The following is a 22,365-nucleotide window of genomic DNA, read 5'->3' on the forward strand; positions in this document are numbered from 1 at the left end:
AAAACTAATAATTCAAATACATTTTTTTAAAATAATTTATTGAAAATAATAATAATTTAATGTTGTTGGTAAGAATGAAACAAACAAATCAATTTACCTTTCCACAAGTCAAGTTTTAGATAATTCTTTAAACTTGGATCTTTCTTTAATTTTTTTATATTTTAGGGGGTGTTTGAGATTGTTTATTTGAAACAACTTATATTTTTCTATAAAAGTCCTAATCAACTTATTATAAGTTAGAATGATTTAACTTCTTCAAAAATCACTTATTACCGGTTTGGCACCGATATAAGGGGTTGTTTACCAAATCTTTTATTAAGTCATGTATGGATAAATTTGTCTGTCCGGATAAATGAGTTTTGTTGTTTATTTTTTTTTTATCTGAACCAACAGTCTGAATAACATAAGTGACCGATTTACCCCCAATATATTTGAACATCAAAACAAAAAATCATAAAGAGGCCGAAGATGGGGTGTCTCATATGGGAAGGAGGCGATGCTTTAAATAAGGGGTATGAGTGTCATTTTTGTGTTTGAATGAGAACAACACACCATTTCTATCTGTGTGATTAAGCCATGTTTAGTGCGAACAAGCCGTAAATAAACAACCAAAATGAACTGTGCGAATAAGCCAGAAAGACCAATAAGCCTAATTAAGCCGCAAGTAAACAGCCCCTAAGTTGTTTATCCAAACACTCAAAAGTGCTTATTACCGGTGTCACACTGGAATAAGTCAATAAGTTGTTTTTATAAGCAATCCCAAACACCCCCTTAGATGATAATATAAAGAATCAGTTTAAGCAAAAAACAGAGAACAAAAACTTCATTGTCTCTATATTTGTTAATCTAATAGCCTCTCAAAAAAAATTCTCTATTATGAGAATATATATTAGAGATGTTTTTATAAACTAACATGGGTGAGATGAATTAATAGGTAGGGACCCATTTGAGATAATTCAGTAGATTGCAAGTAGACGGGGTTCATTTTGAATCGTTCTTACCAAAACTATACAGAAAGTTTCGTCTTACATCTCGAGTTGGGATGTGAATTATCATCTTTAATCCAAAACGGGTTTTATAAATCACACTCGTGTTTGTGCAACCCGTTCTTTTCACGGGTGATTCTAAATGCACACTTTCCTATTAATATCGAAACTCTTTTTTTCTTTTTTCGCATTTCTGATGTATGATGTGAAGTAGAAAGGTGTGCATGTAACAACACGCTCCGTCTAACGTCTCATATGTAAACATAATAAGACAAGACCTTGAATAAATCTGTCATGCAATGACTTGTCATACGCATCGTCATTTATTGGAATCTTTAGGGTGGTTAAGGTTGATGAATATATGGAAGAAACGTGTTTTCGAAGGGGCAAATTTGGAAAAAGAAAAACTTAGCTTTCTGCATAAACCCTGCTAAAAGTTTATCGAGTAAGACACCTTTTATATATTGAAATCACTATCAAACAATCATGTATAACTAATCGAATGGATACAATAAATGATGGAGATGTCGAAAATGCACTAGCAAACAAGGAGGGGAAGTCGCAATCGAGGATCGAAAACCGAGGACATAAATGTAATTTCACCAAGAAAGGGTAGGGGGTAGGGGGTAGGGGGTAGGGGGTGCACAACACAAAATTAACGTATCGCCCATGATCGTGATACTCGCTGTCCTACCAAACTTGTAACCCTTTTTCATAAATGCTACGGGAATCTCTCTCCCTTCTCTCTTATTCATTATTATTCATCCATCGAACCACCACATTTATTAACTTCCATTCCATTCCCTTACTTTATAAAATTCAAATTAATTCATCCCTTTTATATATATATATATTAGAAGATTACTTGCACAATGCAACAAGACACATCTCGATTTTAATATTTATTTCTGTCGATATTATAATACGATTTTATATGTTTTAAAAAAAAATAATGATTTTATTTTGAAATAAAATACATCAATGTTAATATCAAATCAACTATTTAAAAGTTCTCATTTTTTATGTAATTTCTTTAATTTTTTTTCATTATAATTTAGTTTAAGTTTAATAACGAAATAATTTATTTTTGGTTTAATAATATAACATTTTATAAATATAATAATTAAGTATTTTGTTAAAACTCAATGATTATCTTAATTATATTTTAGATTTTTTTATGTAAAATGAGATGTTTATCTTGTATTTGATTATGTTTATCTGCAGTTAGTTACACGAATTCAGATATGGAGCTTTAATAACTTGTACTTACGCACAATCTACTTGTAATATTGAGTTTTAAGTAATATGTATTAATAAACAGTACTTTATGCATAAAAAATAGTTTTTAAGAGTTTTTGTCAAATACTTTATAATATAGTATAGATACACACACATAAATATATATATATATATATACACACACACACACACACACATATATATATATATATATATATACACTTATATAGGGGTTTAGGGAAAACCATTAACAAATGAAAAAGTGAGAATCATCTGGATGATATGTATATGCATATATAAGTAATTGAAGTTGATTCATTGTTTTTATGCATGTGTGCATGTTATGCACATGTACATACCAAACTAATTGCATGTATACACATGTGTATACCGTCTAGATGAACGGTTACCAGAGTGTTTCTTAATTTTTCATTTTTACGGTTTTCCCATGAACCTGACTCTATATATATAGGGGTGGGATTGGTTACAAATCGATTTGTGAACCGGAGGACAAGGGAGCGCGTGACATGTTTCTTCGGTGTCCACATTTGGTATCAAAAGCGAAGGTGAACGTTCATGAACTATTAGTGATGAATTATATTCATGATGAATGATATAACATTGGGGGTATGGATATTGTATCATTCACCATGAATAGTTCATGAACATTCACCTCCGTTATTCATACTGAATGTAAACACGATGACACGTGTCGCACTATCATTTGACCCCCGGTTCACAATCGAAAATATGTTTGCAATTAAATTTTTCTCACTGTCTCCCCCTCTCTCTATATATATAATTAAATTAAATTATATATATATATATAGAGAGAGAGAGAGAGAAAGGGGGAGGGAGGGAGAGAAAGAGAGAGAATTCGTACTGAATGTGGATGCCGAAGGCACATGTCGCACTTTCCTTTGTCCCCTCATTCACAACCAAAAATCAATTTGCAATTTAACTTTCTTTCTTTCTCTCTCTCTCTCTCTCTCTCTCTCTCTATATATATATATATATATATTTTGCTCTAGAGTGAAGTTCAATAAAAAAACCCAAAAAAAATAAAAATTAAAAAAAAATACCTTAATAATCACATATCTGTATGAGATGCACATGTGTATTTAATTAAGTGATTGAAGATGTTTCTATGCAAATGTGCATGTTATATATATGTATATATATATGTACGTTATACAAATAAATTGTTATTAGAGTATTCATCATTTTTCATTTTTTGCTTCATATACATATATACTCATGCTCCATTCATATATGAATATACACCAAAGTCTCTTCATATATATATATATATATATATATATATATATATATATATATATATATATATAGGGACTTCTTTCGAAAATCCATTAAATTGTGATGACCTTAAAAACTAGAACATGTGATATTCCATATGATTTTTTTTCCATCTAAGGCTAGAATTTAAAATATCGATTAACATATATTTGTTTCACAATGTGAACCATTTTAGCTTATTTGTGAAACAAAAGGTTACACATAAAAAAGTTTTACTTTGTGCACCGCATACATATGAAACAAACACATTGTGAAACAAATGTACGTTTATCAATATACAATAAATGCTAACCTTAGATAAGAAAACATCATGTGAAACAATATCTTAAGATAATACTTTTCAGAGTTATCACAATATATGGAGTTTTCAAATGGTTAAACCCTTATATATATATATATATATATATATATATATATATATATACACACACACACACATAGAGACAAGTTTAAACAGGACCCACAAACATTTTGCTAACGTGTGAACCGACTATTCATGTATTATTTATGATCAACATTGTGATAAATAATCGTCATGAAGATTACCCATAATGAAAATGAAAATAAATATTAATGATGTATAATATTCAAAAATATTTAGATTTATTCATCATAAATAAATACATGAAATAGATAGTTACGAAGTTTCTCAATATTATTTATGGTTCTCATCAAAAAAATTCTTCATATACATTCATAAACAAATATATATACATGGTTGGGTTCCGGTGAGAAGGAAAGTTATGGTAATAAGCGAAAGAAGAGATCTCAATCATTAGATCAATCTTAACTGAATGTCAACACTAATAAGGTACACCAAGATACATCAGATCAATTCCCTCTTAAAACACAATTCATTGGTGGAAATAAGATTAAAAGTGATCTGAGATTTATATATTCTTACGTTTCTCATAATTTTTTTCTCACACGATCTTTCACCTATATATATATATATATATATCACTCCACAAAATGAATTACGTTTCTCACGAGAATTGATCTAACACATCTTAGTGTATGTCATTAATGTTGATCTTCAATTATGATTCTAAGAGTGGAAATTTCTTCTTACCCTTCTTACCATAACTTTCATTCTCATTGAAACTCAACCATATATATATATATATATATATAAATCATCTATAAAAGATCCCTCCATTAGCACCTGCATGCAATATATGCTGGGTTTAACTCTAAGTAACATGTCTAGAATATATATGTATATGCAACAATGTATGTATATATGTATATATATATATATATATATATATGTATGTATATGTATGTGTGTTTATAGAGGGGATGCAGGCAGGAATGGGGATGGGGTAGGGATAGGGGCAGGCAGGAGGTAGTAAATGCGGTAGCAGATGGAGCAGGGGAATCAAACAGTTAGAAGAAATAAGTGTGTGTGTCTGGTGAGTACAGTGTGCCCATTTGAAGAAGAAGATGAACACCAAATGGGTTCCTCTCCAGACAACACCAACATTTCTTCATTTATTGCCTTCATTTTCAATATAATTCATTATTTCTTCTTTTCTTTAATTACTATAATACCCTTTCAATCCTTGTATCTCTCTGCTACAACAAAATTTACTTCTTCTCTTCTATTCTTTATCTTGAATATATTAATTTAACACTATCATTTACTTACTAATTAAGATTTTAGTCTACCGAAACGGTATCGTACGTAACAATCTAGCCGGTAAGGGCTAACCGTGAGAAGAGTCGTCGCCCTCATTTACCAGGTAAGACTCTTGGTCCTTGTCTCGCTCTTACCGGATAAGATTTTTGATCCTTACCATATTTATCTGGTAAGGTAATATGAATTGATAAGTACTTTCCAAATAAACGTTTGATAAACCGCCGGTAAATATTAGAATCAATTTTTTAATAAAACACTTGGTAGAAGTTGATGTGTATATATTTTCTTAATTTAATTCATTTTTATAAGAAAAAAAGAACTTTGTGAAACTATTTTTTTAGCTATCTAAAATTACTAAATTGCAAAACTACTCGATCTTTCATTCTAAAAGATATAATTTTAAAGGGTATATTAGTAAAAATGACATATTTTATTTCATTTCTCTCCTATTCAAAAATATGAAAAATTATTTTTTTCCCTTATTTTTTTCCTTTTCAAGAACAAAATTAAAAATTTTATTTTCCTTCTTTTTCTTTTCTCCTCGATTACGAGAACACATCGTTAGGCTCATTAGCCTGTGAACAAGCCTCGTCCATTCATAAGGTTGGTATAAGCAATTGGCGTGTTCTTTGCTATATTAAATCCATCCATCAGACAAAAAATAAGGGGCCGTTTATCAAACATTTATCCGGGTAAGCGTTTACCAAGTCACATTACCTCACATGATGAATATGGTAAGAACCAAGAATCTTACCCGGTAAGAGCGGGACAATGACCAAGAGTCTTACCCGGTAAGTGAGGGCGACGACTCTTACCATAGTAAGCACTTACCGTATAAATTGTTGCATACGATGTCGTTTTGGTGGAATAAAATCTTACCCGGTAAGTAAATAATAGTGTTAAATTTTACCGGTAAACACTTACCAGTTAAGTGTTTGGTAAACGACCCCTAAGTCGAGCCTGATCCATATTCGACCAATTAAGAATATATTTTTACAATAAAGATAGCAAAATAATCTGATCAAAGAGAATTCGACATATTTTGACTTGTCAAGTTTAAAACAATGGTTGTGAAAATGATTTCTTTCTAAACTCGCAATTTACATCAGCTTTTTAGAACTTCAGCTAAAAATGTAGTACGATATGACATTGTCGAAGACATTATGAAATCGTACGAAAATTGTTTAAAACGATAATCATTATGAGATAGTACAATAGTACAATACAGAAGCGATATGAAACAACATGAAAACAAACAAAGGAATTAAAAGCTATATATGAAATGTTACATAACGGTACATAACAAGATAATATAACAAGACATCACTGCAACAAAAAAGTATATATAAAGGTTATCATCAAATTGGTATCGTATGCAATAATTTGTCCGGTAAGTCTAACATGTTAAAGGTCATCACCTTCACTTATCAGGTAAAAATCTTTACCTTCACTTGTATCGGGTAAGATTTTGGTTCCTTACATTTGCCGAATACGCGTTCAGTAAAAGTCCCCTGAGTTTAGAATAATCCAAGAAAGGATGCTATTGAACACCAACTTAACCCAAATCCCCCTCGTAAATTCTGGCATTTCATCAAACAGTTAGTCGACAAAACATAAAGTGTTAACAAACAAAAGAAAATGAAGTAGTAATTGTTGGGTTCTACCCTAATTAAAGGGAACACACACACACACACACACACATATATATATATATATATATATATATATATATATATATATTAACCTGGATATCCAACTCGCTATGCGAGCNTATATATATATATTAACCTGGATATCCAACTCGCTATGCGAGCCGACTAATCTCAGGGCGACCACATGCTTTGCAGATAGCCCGGAGTCACCACATTTGAACCTCCGTGGCCACAAGGGGATTTTTATTCCTTATCGGATTTGAAATTGAGACCTCCTGGTACTTTTGACCTTTCGAGCCAAGCTCAAACAAATCAGACACCACCCTTGTGGTTCATATAGATATTCTTGATGGCCAAGGTGAGAAGCTAGGCCAACACGAGGGTGTCAAAATGGTTTTCAGCCGGTGATTGATGCGTCTCGGTAATTAATACCTTATTAGTAGCGTCATTGTTTTAAGCATAAAGATGGTTTACTCACGCTGCAACTTTTGTGCACTTCCTTTTTTCCTAGCTTTTACGGCACCCTGATGTGGGAGAGCAAATGATGTTAAGAAACTGCATATGTGCAATAAGTTTTGTAAACTTGATGCATTATGAAAAAATAGAGTCAGCTTCATATGGGAATAATAACCAAATAAGATGACATGATAACGCTCGAATCATATGTGATTTTACGTTAAAATTCATATGTAAAATCGCATATGATTCATGCAACAAAAGGTTGCCCGCTCACCCTGGATTAACCGTTTTCCATAGTAGCATGTAAAATCAGATGTGATTCCCAAATGATTTGACCATTTTTTGTTCTTTTATTTTTACCATGTTCTCGTTTGATCCTCCCCAATAACTGACATATGATAAATTGCTTTTAAATGTTTTAATCTAAATGCTAAGATAATCTTGTCTATCATTATTGTATAGCTTGTTACCTTATGTTGAAAACAATTTTATATTAATAAAAATCAATTAAGTTTAAACCTTTATTAATGAATGAAATATAAATAAAACTATTAAAGATGAAAGCTTTATTAATCAAGATTGACAATTTTAGAATCTGAAATACAGAAACTCCAAAAAAATAGCTTCGACCACACAGATTGAATCTAGTCTTCACGATAGATTCAATAGAAGAATGGGATAGAACCAGACTTGTTCACTTAATGAACATAAAATAAAATCGCAATACAATAATTTAAAACAAACCTGTTGGTAACGACGTGAAGCGAGATCTGCACGGCATAAACCTGTAATTAGAGGTTTTATACGACCACTCTATAAGTAGTGAGTCACTAGTTGCAAAGTCCCAAGATTTGCTGCAATTATGTATTCCGATTGTCAATGCCTATGACAACTAAAGTAGAGCAAAATAGATGCAAAATTGATGGCAGGAAGGAAAATCAGATACAGGGAAGAACAGAGAGAGAGAGATATCACAAATTTCAGTATATTTTAGGAGAAGGTTTAACCCAGTATTTATACTGGTTAAACCCCCTAAAACATGTGATAACCGGGTTATCGGTTATAAAATTAGGGGTTGTTTCTGATTAATGATAGAAAGTTAAGGGGCTTGATTTGGTTATGTGCCTAAATGTTTTTGAAAACCCCATCGCCTCTTATTCTTTATTGATGGGTATTTGAGATATTTACTTTATCTCAGTAGTTTTGTGAGTAAGGGGCCATTTACCCAATTGCTTACTCGGTAAGCGCTTATCGATATGAGTCAATACTATGATTTATTTTGATGTGTAAGATTTTAGTACATCAAAACATATTGAATGCAACAATTTACTGAATAATGTTTACCTGGGTAAGAGTCATCATCCTCACTTATACCGGGTAGACTCTTAATCATTCTTATCGCTCTTATCTGGTAAGATTCTTGGCCCTTCTCATGTGTATCTGATGAGGAAATTTATCCGGTAAGCACTTATCAAGTAAGTGTTTAGTAAACGCCCCCTAAGTAAGAAAAAGTTGGTGAGAAGAATAACTTTTATGGGTGTGTGTTCTCTTGTACGCGAAGCAAACATAAATCGGAAAGAAGAAAAAGAAAGAAGTTGATTCTTTGATTCTTGTTTTGAATAACTTGTTGTTGTTGTTGTTGTTGTTGTCTGCATCTTCATCTCTGTGAATTATAAGGTAAGTTTATTTGTACGACTTTCATCTTATTATGTTGAAATTGGAACTGTAGGGTTCTTTATGTGGGGAAACTTATGAAAACTATTTTGATGCTATGATTAGCATAATTTTGCTATTTTGATATGTTTATATCAAATGATCGGAATAAGGGTGGCATAATCCATATAGGTGTATTTTGGGATAAGGATGTCATAATCAGGAGAAGTATATATTGGGATAAAAGTGACATATCAAGGAGATGTGTATACTAGGATAAGGGTGGTATAATCAACAGAATGTAAAAATCTGGGTTTTTGATCAAGTTGTTAAATGTTGTCGCATTCTTATGATGCAATGATTTTGAGTTGTCGTATTTGTATGATGCGATGACTTAAGTTATCGCATCCTATTTATACGATGAATGATTTTTATCGCATCTTTGTGATGTGAGGAGTATGTTTGTCGCATTCTTGTGATGCAATAAGTTGACTTATCGTGCCAGTGTGATGCGACAGGTTGGGTTTATCGCATCAAGTGTGATGCGATGATATGGGGTTCTCGCACCAGTTTGTTGCGACGAAATGGGGTTGTCTCACCCATGTGATGCGAGAAATTTATGATTTTACCTATATGATGCGATGAATTTTATCATAATGTGATAAATGAGTTGTTTGACTATTTGATGTGATAATTGGATAATGTCTCATTCTTTTGATGCGACAAAGGAGATTTGTTTTATTAAATATTGTTTATTTGTTATTGGTTCAAATATGAGTTTATAAATGTGTTTTGGTGATTATTCACCCTGAATAGCAAACAAATGGATTTCTCACTAGACCTCAAGGTCTAACCCTTATTTTGGTGTTTTGAAAATGTGCATTATAGGTCGGTCACAATCAGATGACAAGGGGAAGGGAAGATCATAGAGAGTTTATATTTGCTTGTATGGAATTATGGGATGATGTGTTATTTCAGTTTTTGAATATTTGTTATGTATACAAGTTTTGTACTGTGATCATATGAAAAAAAATTGATAGCTACTTTGTAATGTAGTATTTGTAGATATTGGGACCAGATGTGCAAATTATATTTCTTGATATATGGAAATATATGTTTATATGCAAATGTGATCTTGGGGTGTTATAAGTTTGGTATCAGAGCCTGAGTTTAAGGGATATATGTATCCAGCATGATGCCTAGACTTAAACTGTAGTATTTGCATATTAAAGGTCCCGAGCATATATAGAACCTTTGGAATAAATATAATGGGTTAAGAGAACGATATATAAGGTAAATTCAAATTACAGCAGGCAAATGTAATTATGGGTTTACAGGTATATATTTGTGCTTGGATATCTTATTATATTTGGGGAATGTGATTATGTGAATATTAAATTGTGTAAATTTTCAGATGTCAAAGGGAGAGGCAGAGGAAATCCTGATGTGGTAACAACTACCTTTCTTATAAACTTCGTGTATGCAAATATGTTATTTGATTCTGGTGCCAATTATTCATTTGTATCCCCTTTATTTGATGGGTGTTTATACATGAATTATGTGCCCCTTGACTATACCTTAGTAGTTGATACTGCTAATAATAGTCAAATATCTATTACTCGTGTATTTGATAACTGCATAATTGAGATTGAGAGATGTGGGTTACCGATTCGTTTGTTTCCGATACCAATGAAGGAATTTGATGTTGTGGTGGGTATGGATTGCTTAGCAGAGAATTAGGCCAATATTGTGTGTAACAAAAAGATGATCAACATTGATTTATTGGGGAAACGACCGATTTTGATTTATGGTGATTAGCAGGATCATCACACTAGCCTAATATCTGTTATGAATGCCTGGACGTGTGTTCAGAAATGGTGTCAAAGTTTTCTTAACTTATGTGGTCGATTCAAAGAAAGAAGAGCATAAACAATAGTCTATTCTTGTCGTCTATAAATATCTCGAGGTATTTCCTGAAGATTTGACTAGTTTACCACCTGATCAAATCGTGGAGTTCAGAATTGATGTAACGCCTAGGGCAACACCAATGGCTAGAGCTCCTTACCGTTTGACACCATCTGAATTAAAAGAGTTAATGATCCATCTGAAAGAATTGATTGATAAGGGTTTCATCAGACCGAGTACATCTCCTTGGGGTGCTCATTTGTTGTTTATTAAAAAGAAAGACGGGACGATGATGATGTGTAATGATTATCGAAAATTGAATAAGATGAGGATACAGAACAAATATCTTTTACCAAAAGTCGATGATTTGTTTGATCAATTAGTTGGGGCAAGTTACTTCTTCAAAATCGATTTGCGGTAAGGATATCATCAGTTGAAAATCAGAGATGAAGATATTGCCAAAACTGCGTTCCGATCTAGGTACGGGCATCATGAGTTCCTGGTCATGGATTTGATGAATAGGGTATGTGTTAGCCTAGATTCAAGTCACAATTCATCATTCATCACAAGATCAAGAACATAGAATAGATTCAAGTATGTCGGCATGTAAACTGATATGAAGATCAAAGTACAGAATGTTCTTGAGCTCTCAAATGTCTCACGTATACAAAATCTCTCAATGCGATTAACCAACTAACAACACCACCTATTTATACCTAGAGAATACAAGGGAACAAACTAACTACAAACCATTAAGACTATATTACAAAACAATGTAAAACTGTTTAAGCTCAAGAACTTGAATACAACATTTTGACTCATGCATTTTATCTTGACAAACAAGTCGCATGATCAGTTCAGAAATTTCATCATTAAGCTCTTTAACTTTAAGATAAAATTTATTTTGAGCTTCTTACATTGATCTCTTCTAAGATTTTAACTCCGCCTCAAGGTCAGAAATTTGCTTCTCTAAAGTAGAAATTTTAACATTTCAGACAAATTTATGATTAGAATCATTTTGCTCAGTATTCTTTTTAGTTAAATCAAAATCATAAATAACCTCTGATTCAGATTCAGGGTCTGAGTTATAGAGCACATTTTCAAAAACATCGGATTTAGAAGTTTCTTCATTTTGTGAAACAAATTTTGAAGAAAGGTTTAAAGATTCTGTGGGATAGAATGTCTCAATTTCAGAGTGTGAAAATTCAAGTTTTCTAGTTGCATAAGTAGAGTTCAAATCTTCATATTTCAATCCCACAATTTTGAAATTTGGTGTTTCAAAACATTCTGCATCTGATTTGCTCATATGACATTTTGAAGAATTTGGTGATTCAGATTGTGATTTAATGAAATTTTCTCGAACAGAAGGAATTGAGAATTTTGCAGACCCCCTTTCATTAAAATCGTACAAAGATTTTGGGGTCTTTTTTCAAAGTGTTAGGCTCAATAAATCCTAAACCTATGTGAGGATTGTAAAACCTTGTGTTTTGGGTTTATGTGTCAAAATTTTCAGAGTCTGCTCAGATTGACCTTCTTTATAGTTTATCTCTTCCAACTAATTGATTTTTGAGTACGGATCATTTCTTTATTTATAAATCAAATCAAATTTTAATTGAGTGTTGACTCTCTCACCCTCTGATTCACTCAAACTCTTTTTCAAGGAAACAATTTGTTTTTCAAGATCAGATTTAAGTTGTTCCTTTTCTTTTCTCAGTTTTTCCTTTTCTTTTTTAAGATCTTCACAAAAAACTTAATAGCTTGCACTCTGATCTATTGCTTGACATCTTCATAGAATTGACTTGAAAATGATCGTTCAAAAAATGATCTTGAACTGACACAAACATAGAATTAAAGATACAATGGAATTGATCTTATTCAAATTCCATCCTTAAGACATATGTCTATCTTATTTATGTTTTTGGATTCACTGACACAGTAGAAATTACACACACATTATATATTGAATGAAAATGGATTATTTCAATCAATAATTCATTCGATACAAGATAGAAAAAGACCGCAAGACCATCAAGCCGCCATTGCCAAACTACTAAAATTCATCGGGGTCACATATTCGCTTCCTTCACCATAAACAAGTGTAAGAGCCGCGAGTTCAGATGCAGTTTCGGTTGGATGAAATTGATCCCAGAACAAAAAATCACTCCTTTTTGCGCACAAATTCGCTCCTACTTCACATCCAGTTACCCCATTGAATGGTCCACTTCCACAACATGCTGTTTTAACTTCTTTGAACCCTGGAAATACATTAATACCAATTGTTTTATTCATATTTTTGTTATAATCGATATAACAACTGTTCTTTTCTGACAATAAAATTGGTTTTTTAGGACATTTAATTATCGTTTGGCATCTCAATAAATAAATAAATATATATATATATATATATATATATATAGGAGCGATCAAATGCAAACCACTCAATTTGTACAAACCGTGCAAACCTCATTCAATCAATCATAATTTTTCATTTTGTTCATTTTTTTGTAATTATGATAGGTTGATTAATCATTTTTATTGTGGAGGGTGTTAATCATAGATATTATCATCTTCATTATTTTAATTTTTAGAGAAATACATGAAACAGTTTCATTAATTTTAGAGAAATACATGAAACAGTTTCATTAATTTTAGAGAAATACATGAAACAGTTTCATTAAGTATTATATGAAACAATTTCATAAACATATATGAAATAACTTGATCAAAAAAAGTATTATATGAAACAATTTCACAAGATTAAACAATTTCATGAAAATTTTTCATAAGATTAAACAATGAAATCGACGGATGAAGGTAGTTTGCACAGTTTACACAAATGAGGACGGTTTTTATTTGATCACTCCTATATATATATATATATATATATATATATATATAGGTTTATAAAAGACTAAGAACAATATATTATATCTAAAGATGCACAAAGTTAGATGACAACAGTAAACATACTAATTAGGAAACATTGGGCAATTTACTATATACCAACTATTCCATCGGTTCCAAGTCTGATTTTATTTGCTTTTTTAATGAGGATGAAGTTTTTGAAACAAAATACTTAGCCCATGGTGCGGTCAGCTATGATATACTCAATTTCATCTCCTCTACGAGGTTGGCGAGGACCTTTGTACGAAGAAATGGGAGGCAAGCTATGACAACAAGATTTATCCTTCTATCGAGAGGGAAGAGGGAAGCAGGTAAGAAGTGGTGCCCTTCTATCTCTAGCAGGTCATCATCCTAAGCGACCTCACCTCACTAAGTCTAGTCTATGTTACGGGTTAAGGCAAAGAAACATCCACTACTTGAAGTAAATGTTACGACCATGAAGAAGCGTTATGCGATAGAGAAGTCAGCATTGCACTTAGACACGTAGTCGATTTCATTAGGGAATTGAGTTACAGGAAGGTCAGCAAATCAGGTATAAGAAATTTTATATACGGAGTTTGGGAAGCTAACAATACACAAAAAGTAAAATCGTTTTATTAACCTTTTCATATGATGGTTTTGAAAAGTGTTAATAAGACGATTTACTTGTATTTTATTAGGTTGTCCAACTTTGTCATATCAACTTCTTGTAATGCTATTAGATAGGATGTCAGTTAAGGTGTTATAAACCTAGATTCGTTAAGTATTCTTTTAGGACGTCCAACTGACCAATTTTGTTGTAGCACATTGGATGTCAAAACTAATTTCGTTGTAGTGAGAACAGTTGTTTGCAGACTTTTGATGATAAACAGAGAATAAACTTACGGTTTCCACGTGGGTTGTCGATAACATTCATGGTCATTGCATAGGTATTCCCGAGTGAATACTTGAATCCTTTGAATACGAGACTAAATCGTGCCAAGTTAGATTGCATCGACCTATAAAACGATCTTGCGTTATCGTTCAAATCTTGCATACAACCACCAGTAGCGTTATACGCACGTGCAGCCGGACAACAACCGATTGGTGGAATATCGATAATCGCAAATTTCCGTGCCCCTAGCTCGTATAGATCCTGCCAATTTCACAACAAAGATTTCTTGAATGAAATTTGGATGAAAACGAATACAAAACATCCACTACAAAAAATCGGGTTATAGGACGTAAAAAATATTTACATCTCATAAGGGACTGATTTATAGACTACAATACTTAGTTTATAGAACCAAACAATTATACATCTTATGCAAAAATGTTACAATAAGTTTATAGGACGTCTTTGTGGCATCTTAAAAGATTTTTAGGATATTTTTGAAATAAAACGACCTATTAATTACTTATATAACATTATATGAAAAAAATATTTTATTAAAACAAATGTCTTATAAAAAAGATGTGATATTTGTCCTATAAAAATGCTAACAACACACTTTATTTCAAATGTGTCCTAAAATAGTTGTTAAGACACCCAAAAGTGCCGTATAAACTTATTGTAACACTTTTACATATAACACACAATTGTTTGGTCCACCAACTCAATTAGGTCATATAAAACAGTTTATTATGATACTTATATATCTTTGGCGTTTTATAAACCCAATTTTATTGTAGTGCTTACTACGACATAATGCAACCTAGTGAGGATCAAATGAAGCAACAAATTTAGGATTAGTAAATTTATACGAACCGCTAGATGTTCGGCATAGGTTTCAGTGAGTTTGGCTAGGAATTTGTCGCGGCCTCCTGGTTGACCCGCGAGTTCAAATTCTATAAGATCGTTGCTACCAATACTGAGAATGTATATTGAATTTTGAAGTAGATCATCAACGGCCTTCGGTGAATCCAATAATTCTGTGATAGCTTGACGAACTGTGGCAAATTGTTGGATTTGCTCCTCCAAACATATCACCTTATGCTGTTTCATTCATCGTAGAAAGAATATGTTGAAAAACTAATTAGAAAATACAACTATATAAAGGGTATAATCGGAAGAAAAATAAGTAAAAAGTAATTCCTAAAGCTTATTGAAACACTAATTGAAGTAATTTAATCAGAAAAAAGTAGATTCTCGATTAGTTTGTTGTTGATCAAACGGGATCTTTTCATTACATCTCATATATATATATATATATATATATATATATATATTAGAGTGTATATGTAACAAAGTCATCCAAAAGATTGCAACTAAGATGCCATTTACTAAACACTTACTTTGGTAAATGCTTACCGATTCAATTATCTTACCGGATGAATATAACGAAGACTGAAAAACTTACCCAGTAAAAAAAAGGAAGACAATGAGATTAATGATTCTTCCCCGGTAAGCTCTTACCGGATTATAAGCACTTATTATCAATCAATTTTGATGCCTACGAATGTTACTAAGTGAGAGTTGTGACTATTACCAAAAAACGCTTATCCAATAAGCACTTACTCGATAAGCGTTTAATAAACGACTTCTAAACCCGTTTGATGAATTTGAAAACTTACAAAGGAAAGTTGACCCGTGGCGCTAAAAATCCCTGATCCTGCCGAAGCGAAGTTGGCTCCACGAAGTAAATTGCGCTTGAAGGTCGACTTATGGGTGGCGAGTAGAGAGAGAAAAGGTGGTGGACTTATTTTGTAATTCCCCAACAGTTTTGCTGCATAATTCAAATTCAAATTCTTATGGACACAAATATACGGATTCCCAACCCGCTATGCGAGCCGACTAATCCTAAGGCGACCACCTGCTTTGCACATAGCCCGGAGTCACCGTATTTGAACCTAGATTTTTATTCCTCCTTGGATTTGAATCTTCGTGGCCACAAGAATATTTTTATTCCTCCTTGGATTTGAACATCCGTGGCCACAAGAAGATTTTTATTCCTCCTTGGATTTGAACCTGGGACCTCCTGTTACTTTTGACGTTTGGAGCCAAGCTCAAACCAATCAGACATCACCCTTGTGGTTGACAGAAATATTTGTTACTAAGTGTTTGGTATTATAAACCGTAAATCCAATAAAACATTCTATTAAAACACTTGGACGTTAATTTACAACTTCCTACGAATCCTATTTTGTTACAGTAACATTACGAACACGCAAACTGGCAAACAGCAAGAGGGAATCGAAATAAATACCGATTTGGTCAGCAGCGTTTTTGCCATTACTATATCTTCCGGTGGGTTTAGAAAACGGAAAATCAATCCCATGGTAACGGTGGTCGGCCCTGGCAGTGCAGTTTTTCAGGTGGTTGTTTGTTCCGACATCTGCCGTGGAATCCCCAAATATGAATATGGCGGCATCCGTCTTATAACCACCCGTTGCCGCCATTACTGTCCTCAATGTTACACCATTGATGGCCACAAATATCACAAAAAGCAAAAGATTTCTTCTTGCACTTGCCATAGTGATCAAGCACTTAAATTATTGCAGATGATTGGAATTAAGTTGAATATTTATAGCAAAGTGTTTGATATATGGACAAGAAGATAAACTGGGATCATTGTATCCACCTAGAATTACCCTTAGTAATTGTCCCTACTTAATACCGTATTTTTGTGTTTGTTTTCATCACTGTCATCAAGAAATGTACGTAGATTACCATGGTAATATATATATATATATATATATATATATATATATATACACATATATATATATATATGTAGGGTTGGGTTCACGTGAGACCAGCCTGTTTTCGTGAGACCCGTAAGACCACATTTTTACACGTAACCTTCACAGCAAAAACACTGTGAATGTTTTAAAAAAGTCGAACCTTCACAACAAAAACACTGTGAAGGTTTTAAAAAGTCACCTTCACAGCATTTTGTTGTGAAGTTTCAAGTGTAAAATGTTGGTCTCACGGGTCTCACGAAAACAGGCTGGTCTCACATGATCCCAAATCTATATATGTATGTATATATATGTATGTGTGTATGTATGTATGTATGTACAAGAAGATCATTTTCGATGCCTATATGAGCTCATATATATGGAACTAGTTACCATGACAGCCATGGCAGGTTGGTAATGAACAAGAACATAAAGACAAGTATAACAAACAAGATTCACCTGAGACGAATATCAAGAATATGTACACCAAACACCGTTTTTAACACCAAATCTCTTGGATGACAACGATGAAATTAGGTTTACAGGACCGTTAAAATGTTTAAATATCTTAGGGGCCGTTTATCAAACACTTACTTGGTAAGCACTTACCGGTAAAATTTAACACTATAAATTACTTACCAGGTAAGATTTTAGTCCACCAAAACGGTATCATATGCAACAATTTACCCGGTAAGTAGCTCTTACCGTGGTAAGAGTCGTCGCCTTCACTTACCGGGTAAGACTCTAGGTCCTTGTGTCGTTCTTATCGGGTAAGATTCTTGGTTCTTACCATGTTCATCCGGTAAAGTAAACGTAGTTTGTTGTTCACTTATCCTGATAAGCATTTGGTAAAAAGCCCTTTATGTTTTATAGGACGATTACAACAAATTCATATTCACAAAGTGTACATAATAACTTCATAGCAAGTTTTTAATAAGTTTTTAGAATATTTTAAATATAAAGTGTTTTATTAGTTATTTTATAGGACAATATATCAAAAAATGTTTTATCTAAAAATATGGGTTTATAAAACATTCTCAAATGTGTTATATAAATTAGTTAATACGATATTTTATTTTTAAAGTTATTTAAAAAAACTTATAAACCTATTATAACAATTTTAAAATATAATACTTGATTGTTTGGTCCTATAAACTTAAGTTTTAATAAAGTATATTATTAGAACATTTAGACATTTTAAACCTGCTATAAATTTAATTTTGTTATAATGTGATTGTAATAAAAATAGTGTTACGAATAGTAGAACATAAGTTTATTGTGTATTTGAACCAAAGGCGGACCTCAAAATAACAGGGGTCAAGGTCGGCCAGTGAGACAATAGAAGATAAGCTTCATAATTTTTTTTAAGTGGTGACACGGTTTGACTATAAAAATGTAACTATGGATATTTTTTCACAAAATTATTGTTGGTTTGTTGATTAGTTCCTTGTTTTTCATATGTGAAGTCTTATGTTCGAGTTTTTTATCCCAAGAAAAGATCATGCAAGCAAACTCTACCAAGAGAAATTTGTGTTATTATTGTAGTTTCAAGAAAATATATGGTTGCATCCAACAAAATAATACGGTAGCACCTTTCATGAACCTAAACCTTTTTACACTATAATGGAGGAACGAAGAAATGACACGTGCCACCATACGCACCATAGTGGGTCTGCCCCTTATTCGAAGGTGTTTATCAGTTCACTATCAGTTAGTTCTTCGATGGGAATTGCGGTGATGGTTATCTTCGTCGGAGAACACCATGTATTGTGGTTGTTTTTGTTTGTCTTCATTGATTCTAGATTTCTTCCGAATGGCTCTGTGGCCTCTGAGAGCTTGAAACGTAGAAAAATGTTTGATTACACATCTTGCAATTTTAAAAATAAATCTCCATTTTTAGGGGTTCTCCCCATCAAAATACTCTTTTTTCTAAATTATATGGTGACATGCATATATAAATTAAAATATTCAATTACATTTTTTATAGGTTTTATGCATATGTCCATAGGTAATCGTATTTAATCATTCCTCTTTTGAATCTAGTGTTTCTGAGTTTTATGCACATGTACATAGGTAACAACAATATTCAATAACTCTTTTTCTTAGGTTTTATGCACATGTTATGTAATGGTATTTAATTACTCTTTTGCTTAGATTTTATTCACATGTGCATAGGTAACAATATTTAGTTACTTTTTTTTCTGGCTTTTATGCATCTCTGCATATATATAACAATATTTAGTAATTCATCTTATGGAAATATGTTGATAAGTGTTATACACGTGCATAGGTAACTGTTGTCCAGTAATATAACCCAAAAAAAACTATAGCAAATGGAAGGTCAAGCAAGAATACAAATTCAACCAATATCGTCTAAATCAATTAATAATGGTAAGAATACCTCGATACACAAGGAATTTGAAAGTAAAAAAATCAACAAATTAATCTTAAAATGAGATTTCAAATTGTGAATTAAAAAAACTGCTTTCGGGTTGAGTTAACAACTACTGAGATGTTACAATAATTTAAAAGAAAGCATGAGGACAAGATTAGGTTGGGGTTTCAACTCAAATTGCAGTAGAACTTTGCGACAACATAACATGAGATTGCTGCAACAATAGTTCTCAGCGTTCACTATTGGATTAAACAACCTTCTTTCGGAAGGCATATTAGACACTTACTTGCAGTACTCAAAAGAACACAAATCCAAGTATGGTACATATCTTACTTTTATTTCCATATAGTTTTGCAACCCACGAAGGTTGCTGGAGCTATTTATAGCTATCAATAACATTCTTAGTTAAATTATTTGTGTTGTCTTAATTTTAGATCCAACTCATGTGAGTAAAATAACATGTGTTAATTGTCAAAGATTACTATATTAAATATTAAAACCAAGAGTGAGTAATGGAGTAGATTACTAGGCAAAAACAATTAACCACTTAGGGGTTGTTTACCAAATTTTTTATTAAGTCCTGTATGGATAAATTTATCTGTCAGGATAAATTTGTCTGGTTGGATAAATAGGCGTTGTTGTTTACTTTTTTTTATCTGAACCAACAGTCTGAATAACATAAATGACCGATTTACCCTTCAATATTAATTATTTGAACATCAAACAAAAAATCATAAACAGGTCGAAGATGGGGTGTCTCATATGGGAAGGAGGCGATGCTTTAAATAAGGGGTAGGAGTGTCATTTTGTAGCTGAATGGGGGCAACACACCATTTCTATTTGTGCGATTAAGCCATGTTTTGTACGAATAAGCCGTAAGTAAACAACCCAAATGAGCTGTGCGAATAAGCCAGATAGACCAATAAGCCTAATTAAGCCACAAGTAAACAACCCCTAACACATAGGCTTATTCTTCTAACCTTTTACTTGCACGCACATTAGGGTGTTTAGCTCATACTCGCTAGAAATGATGACATGTATATAGAAGACATAAAAGTAAATAAATATGAAAATAACTTTATGGAAATGTAAATCGTGCATAGAATATAAAGATGCAGAAACAGTAAGAACTTGTTGCACCAATAGAATGGTAACCAAAAGATTAAGGAGTTAAATTCAAAACTAAATGATTACACAAAAGACTTACAGAATTCAAAGCTTAGAAAAACTTGATATCAACAGTACTAGTTCCATCCCCTTTTATACTAAAGAGGAGGACTAAAGGATACACAAAAGTCGACTAGAGAACATAATATTTAACATACAAAGACCATGTAAAAAGTCAACTATAAAAGCAACTAGGTCTCCCTTCATGCTTGTCTTAGCGAGCTACACCTTCTGAATTCTAACTTTGTTGACTTACAAACCCGATATATTCCAAAAGCTGAGTGCAAGATTTTTTCATAAGCTACCAAAAAATAATCAACTCCCCATTGTTGTAGCAACCTGTAACACATTTATGTTATCATAGTATCCAAAATATGGAAAAATATAACCAACTTTCATATTTTATCTTATCTTTTGGCTATTTTTAGTCAAGTTCGTTGTGGCCGATTGTGTTGTAACCCCTATATATTTCTTCCCTTCTAATGTAATTGATAAGGGTGTAGAAATACACTCTTGAGCACCTATTTAGGACATTATTTTGCTTACTTTTACAATTCCTAGAACACATATTGAGTCTTTTATTCATATTTTACATTTTATTAAGGTCTGGAGCTAGATTGTAGGACTTGGTTATGGTTTGCTTGTTCTTTGAGTAATTTGGGCTAATTAGTGTACTGCTACAGTAGGTACCAATACAACAAGGGCGAGCAGATCACAACCACTAAGGGTTGATGAAAAATCTTGGCGCTTCATTTTTGAATGGAAGAATCTTTTGATGAAGTCAGCAAAATCTGGAGGAGAAAAGAAAAGATCTAGCTAATGGTACCAACTTAAAAGTACCTAGTTTGAGTAGAAGTTGACTTCATGTTTGTATCTTGGGCAATAACTCATGGATATTTACTTTTGTATTTCCTACTTTATGCTTTATGCTAGTATAATAGTGAAAAATGTGGACCACGGGGCCATGAGGTCCCCGCCAATAAACCTTTTTTTTTTAGTATAATAGTGAACTCTAGTTTTATTGTAAGTAAGCAAGGAATCATTAACTTACTACAAGTTTCGATCTCTAAACCTTTCGCTCTTTAATTATAATCTTGAAAGCTTTTGGTACTTTACTGTTGCTACAACAATATTCTTCATTTCTGCACATTTACTTTCTACGCATTTAACTCCCGACACTTTACTTTTATGTTATTTAAGCTTATGTTATTTACATACTTGTCTTTACATTCAACAATGATGAGCTAAAACATCCTAGCTTGGGTGTAAATGACGGTTGGATGATCAAGCCTTAGTGTTCGTGGATAATTTCTTTTGCCGTAGCAATCTACTCATTTATTCACTCTTGGGTAGAAGACTTCACCGGGTAATTCTTGACAAAGTGATGCATGTTGTTTCACCTTGGTG

General features: G+C 32.4%; 1 protein-coding gene across 1 annotated transcript; it reads right to left on the reverse strand.

The window, feature by feature from the left end:
• Positions 1 to 12,881: 12,881 nt before the first annotated feature.
• LOC112515762 (GDSL esterase/lipase LTL1-like) lies at positions 12,882 to 17,189 on the reverse strand. Its single transcript, XM_025122686.1, has 5 exons — positions 16,922 to 17,189; positions 16,290 to 16,441; positions 15,484 to 15,711; positions 14,622 to 14,871; positions 12,882 to 13,108 (listed from the first exon to the last, which is right to left on the reverse strand). Exons 1-5 carry the CDS (start codon positions 17,187 to 17,189, stop codon positions 12,882 to 12,884), a joined length of 1,125 nt encoding a protein of 374 aa, XP_024978454.1.
• Between the last annotated feature and the right edge of the window lie 5,176 nt (positions 17,190 to 22,365).

Source organism: Cynara cardunculus (genome assembly GCF_001531365.2).
Source record: "Cynara cardunculus var. scolymus isolate 2C chromosome LG 7, CcrdV1, whole genome shotgun sequence".
In the NCBI taxonomy this organism is placed as follows: domain Eukaryota; kingdom Viridiplantae; phylum Streptophyta; class Magnoliopsida; order Asterales; family Asteraceae; genus Cynara; species Cynara cardunculus.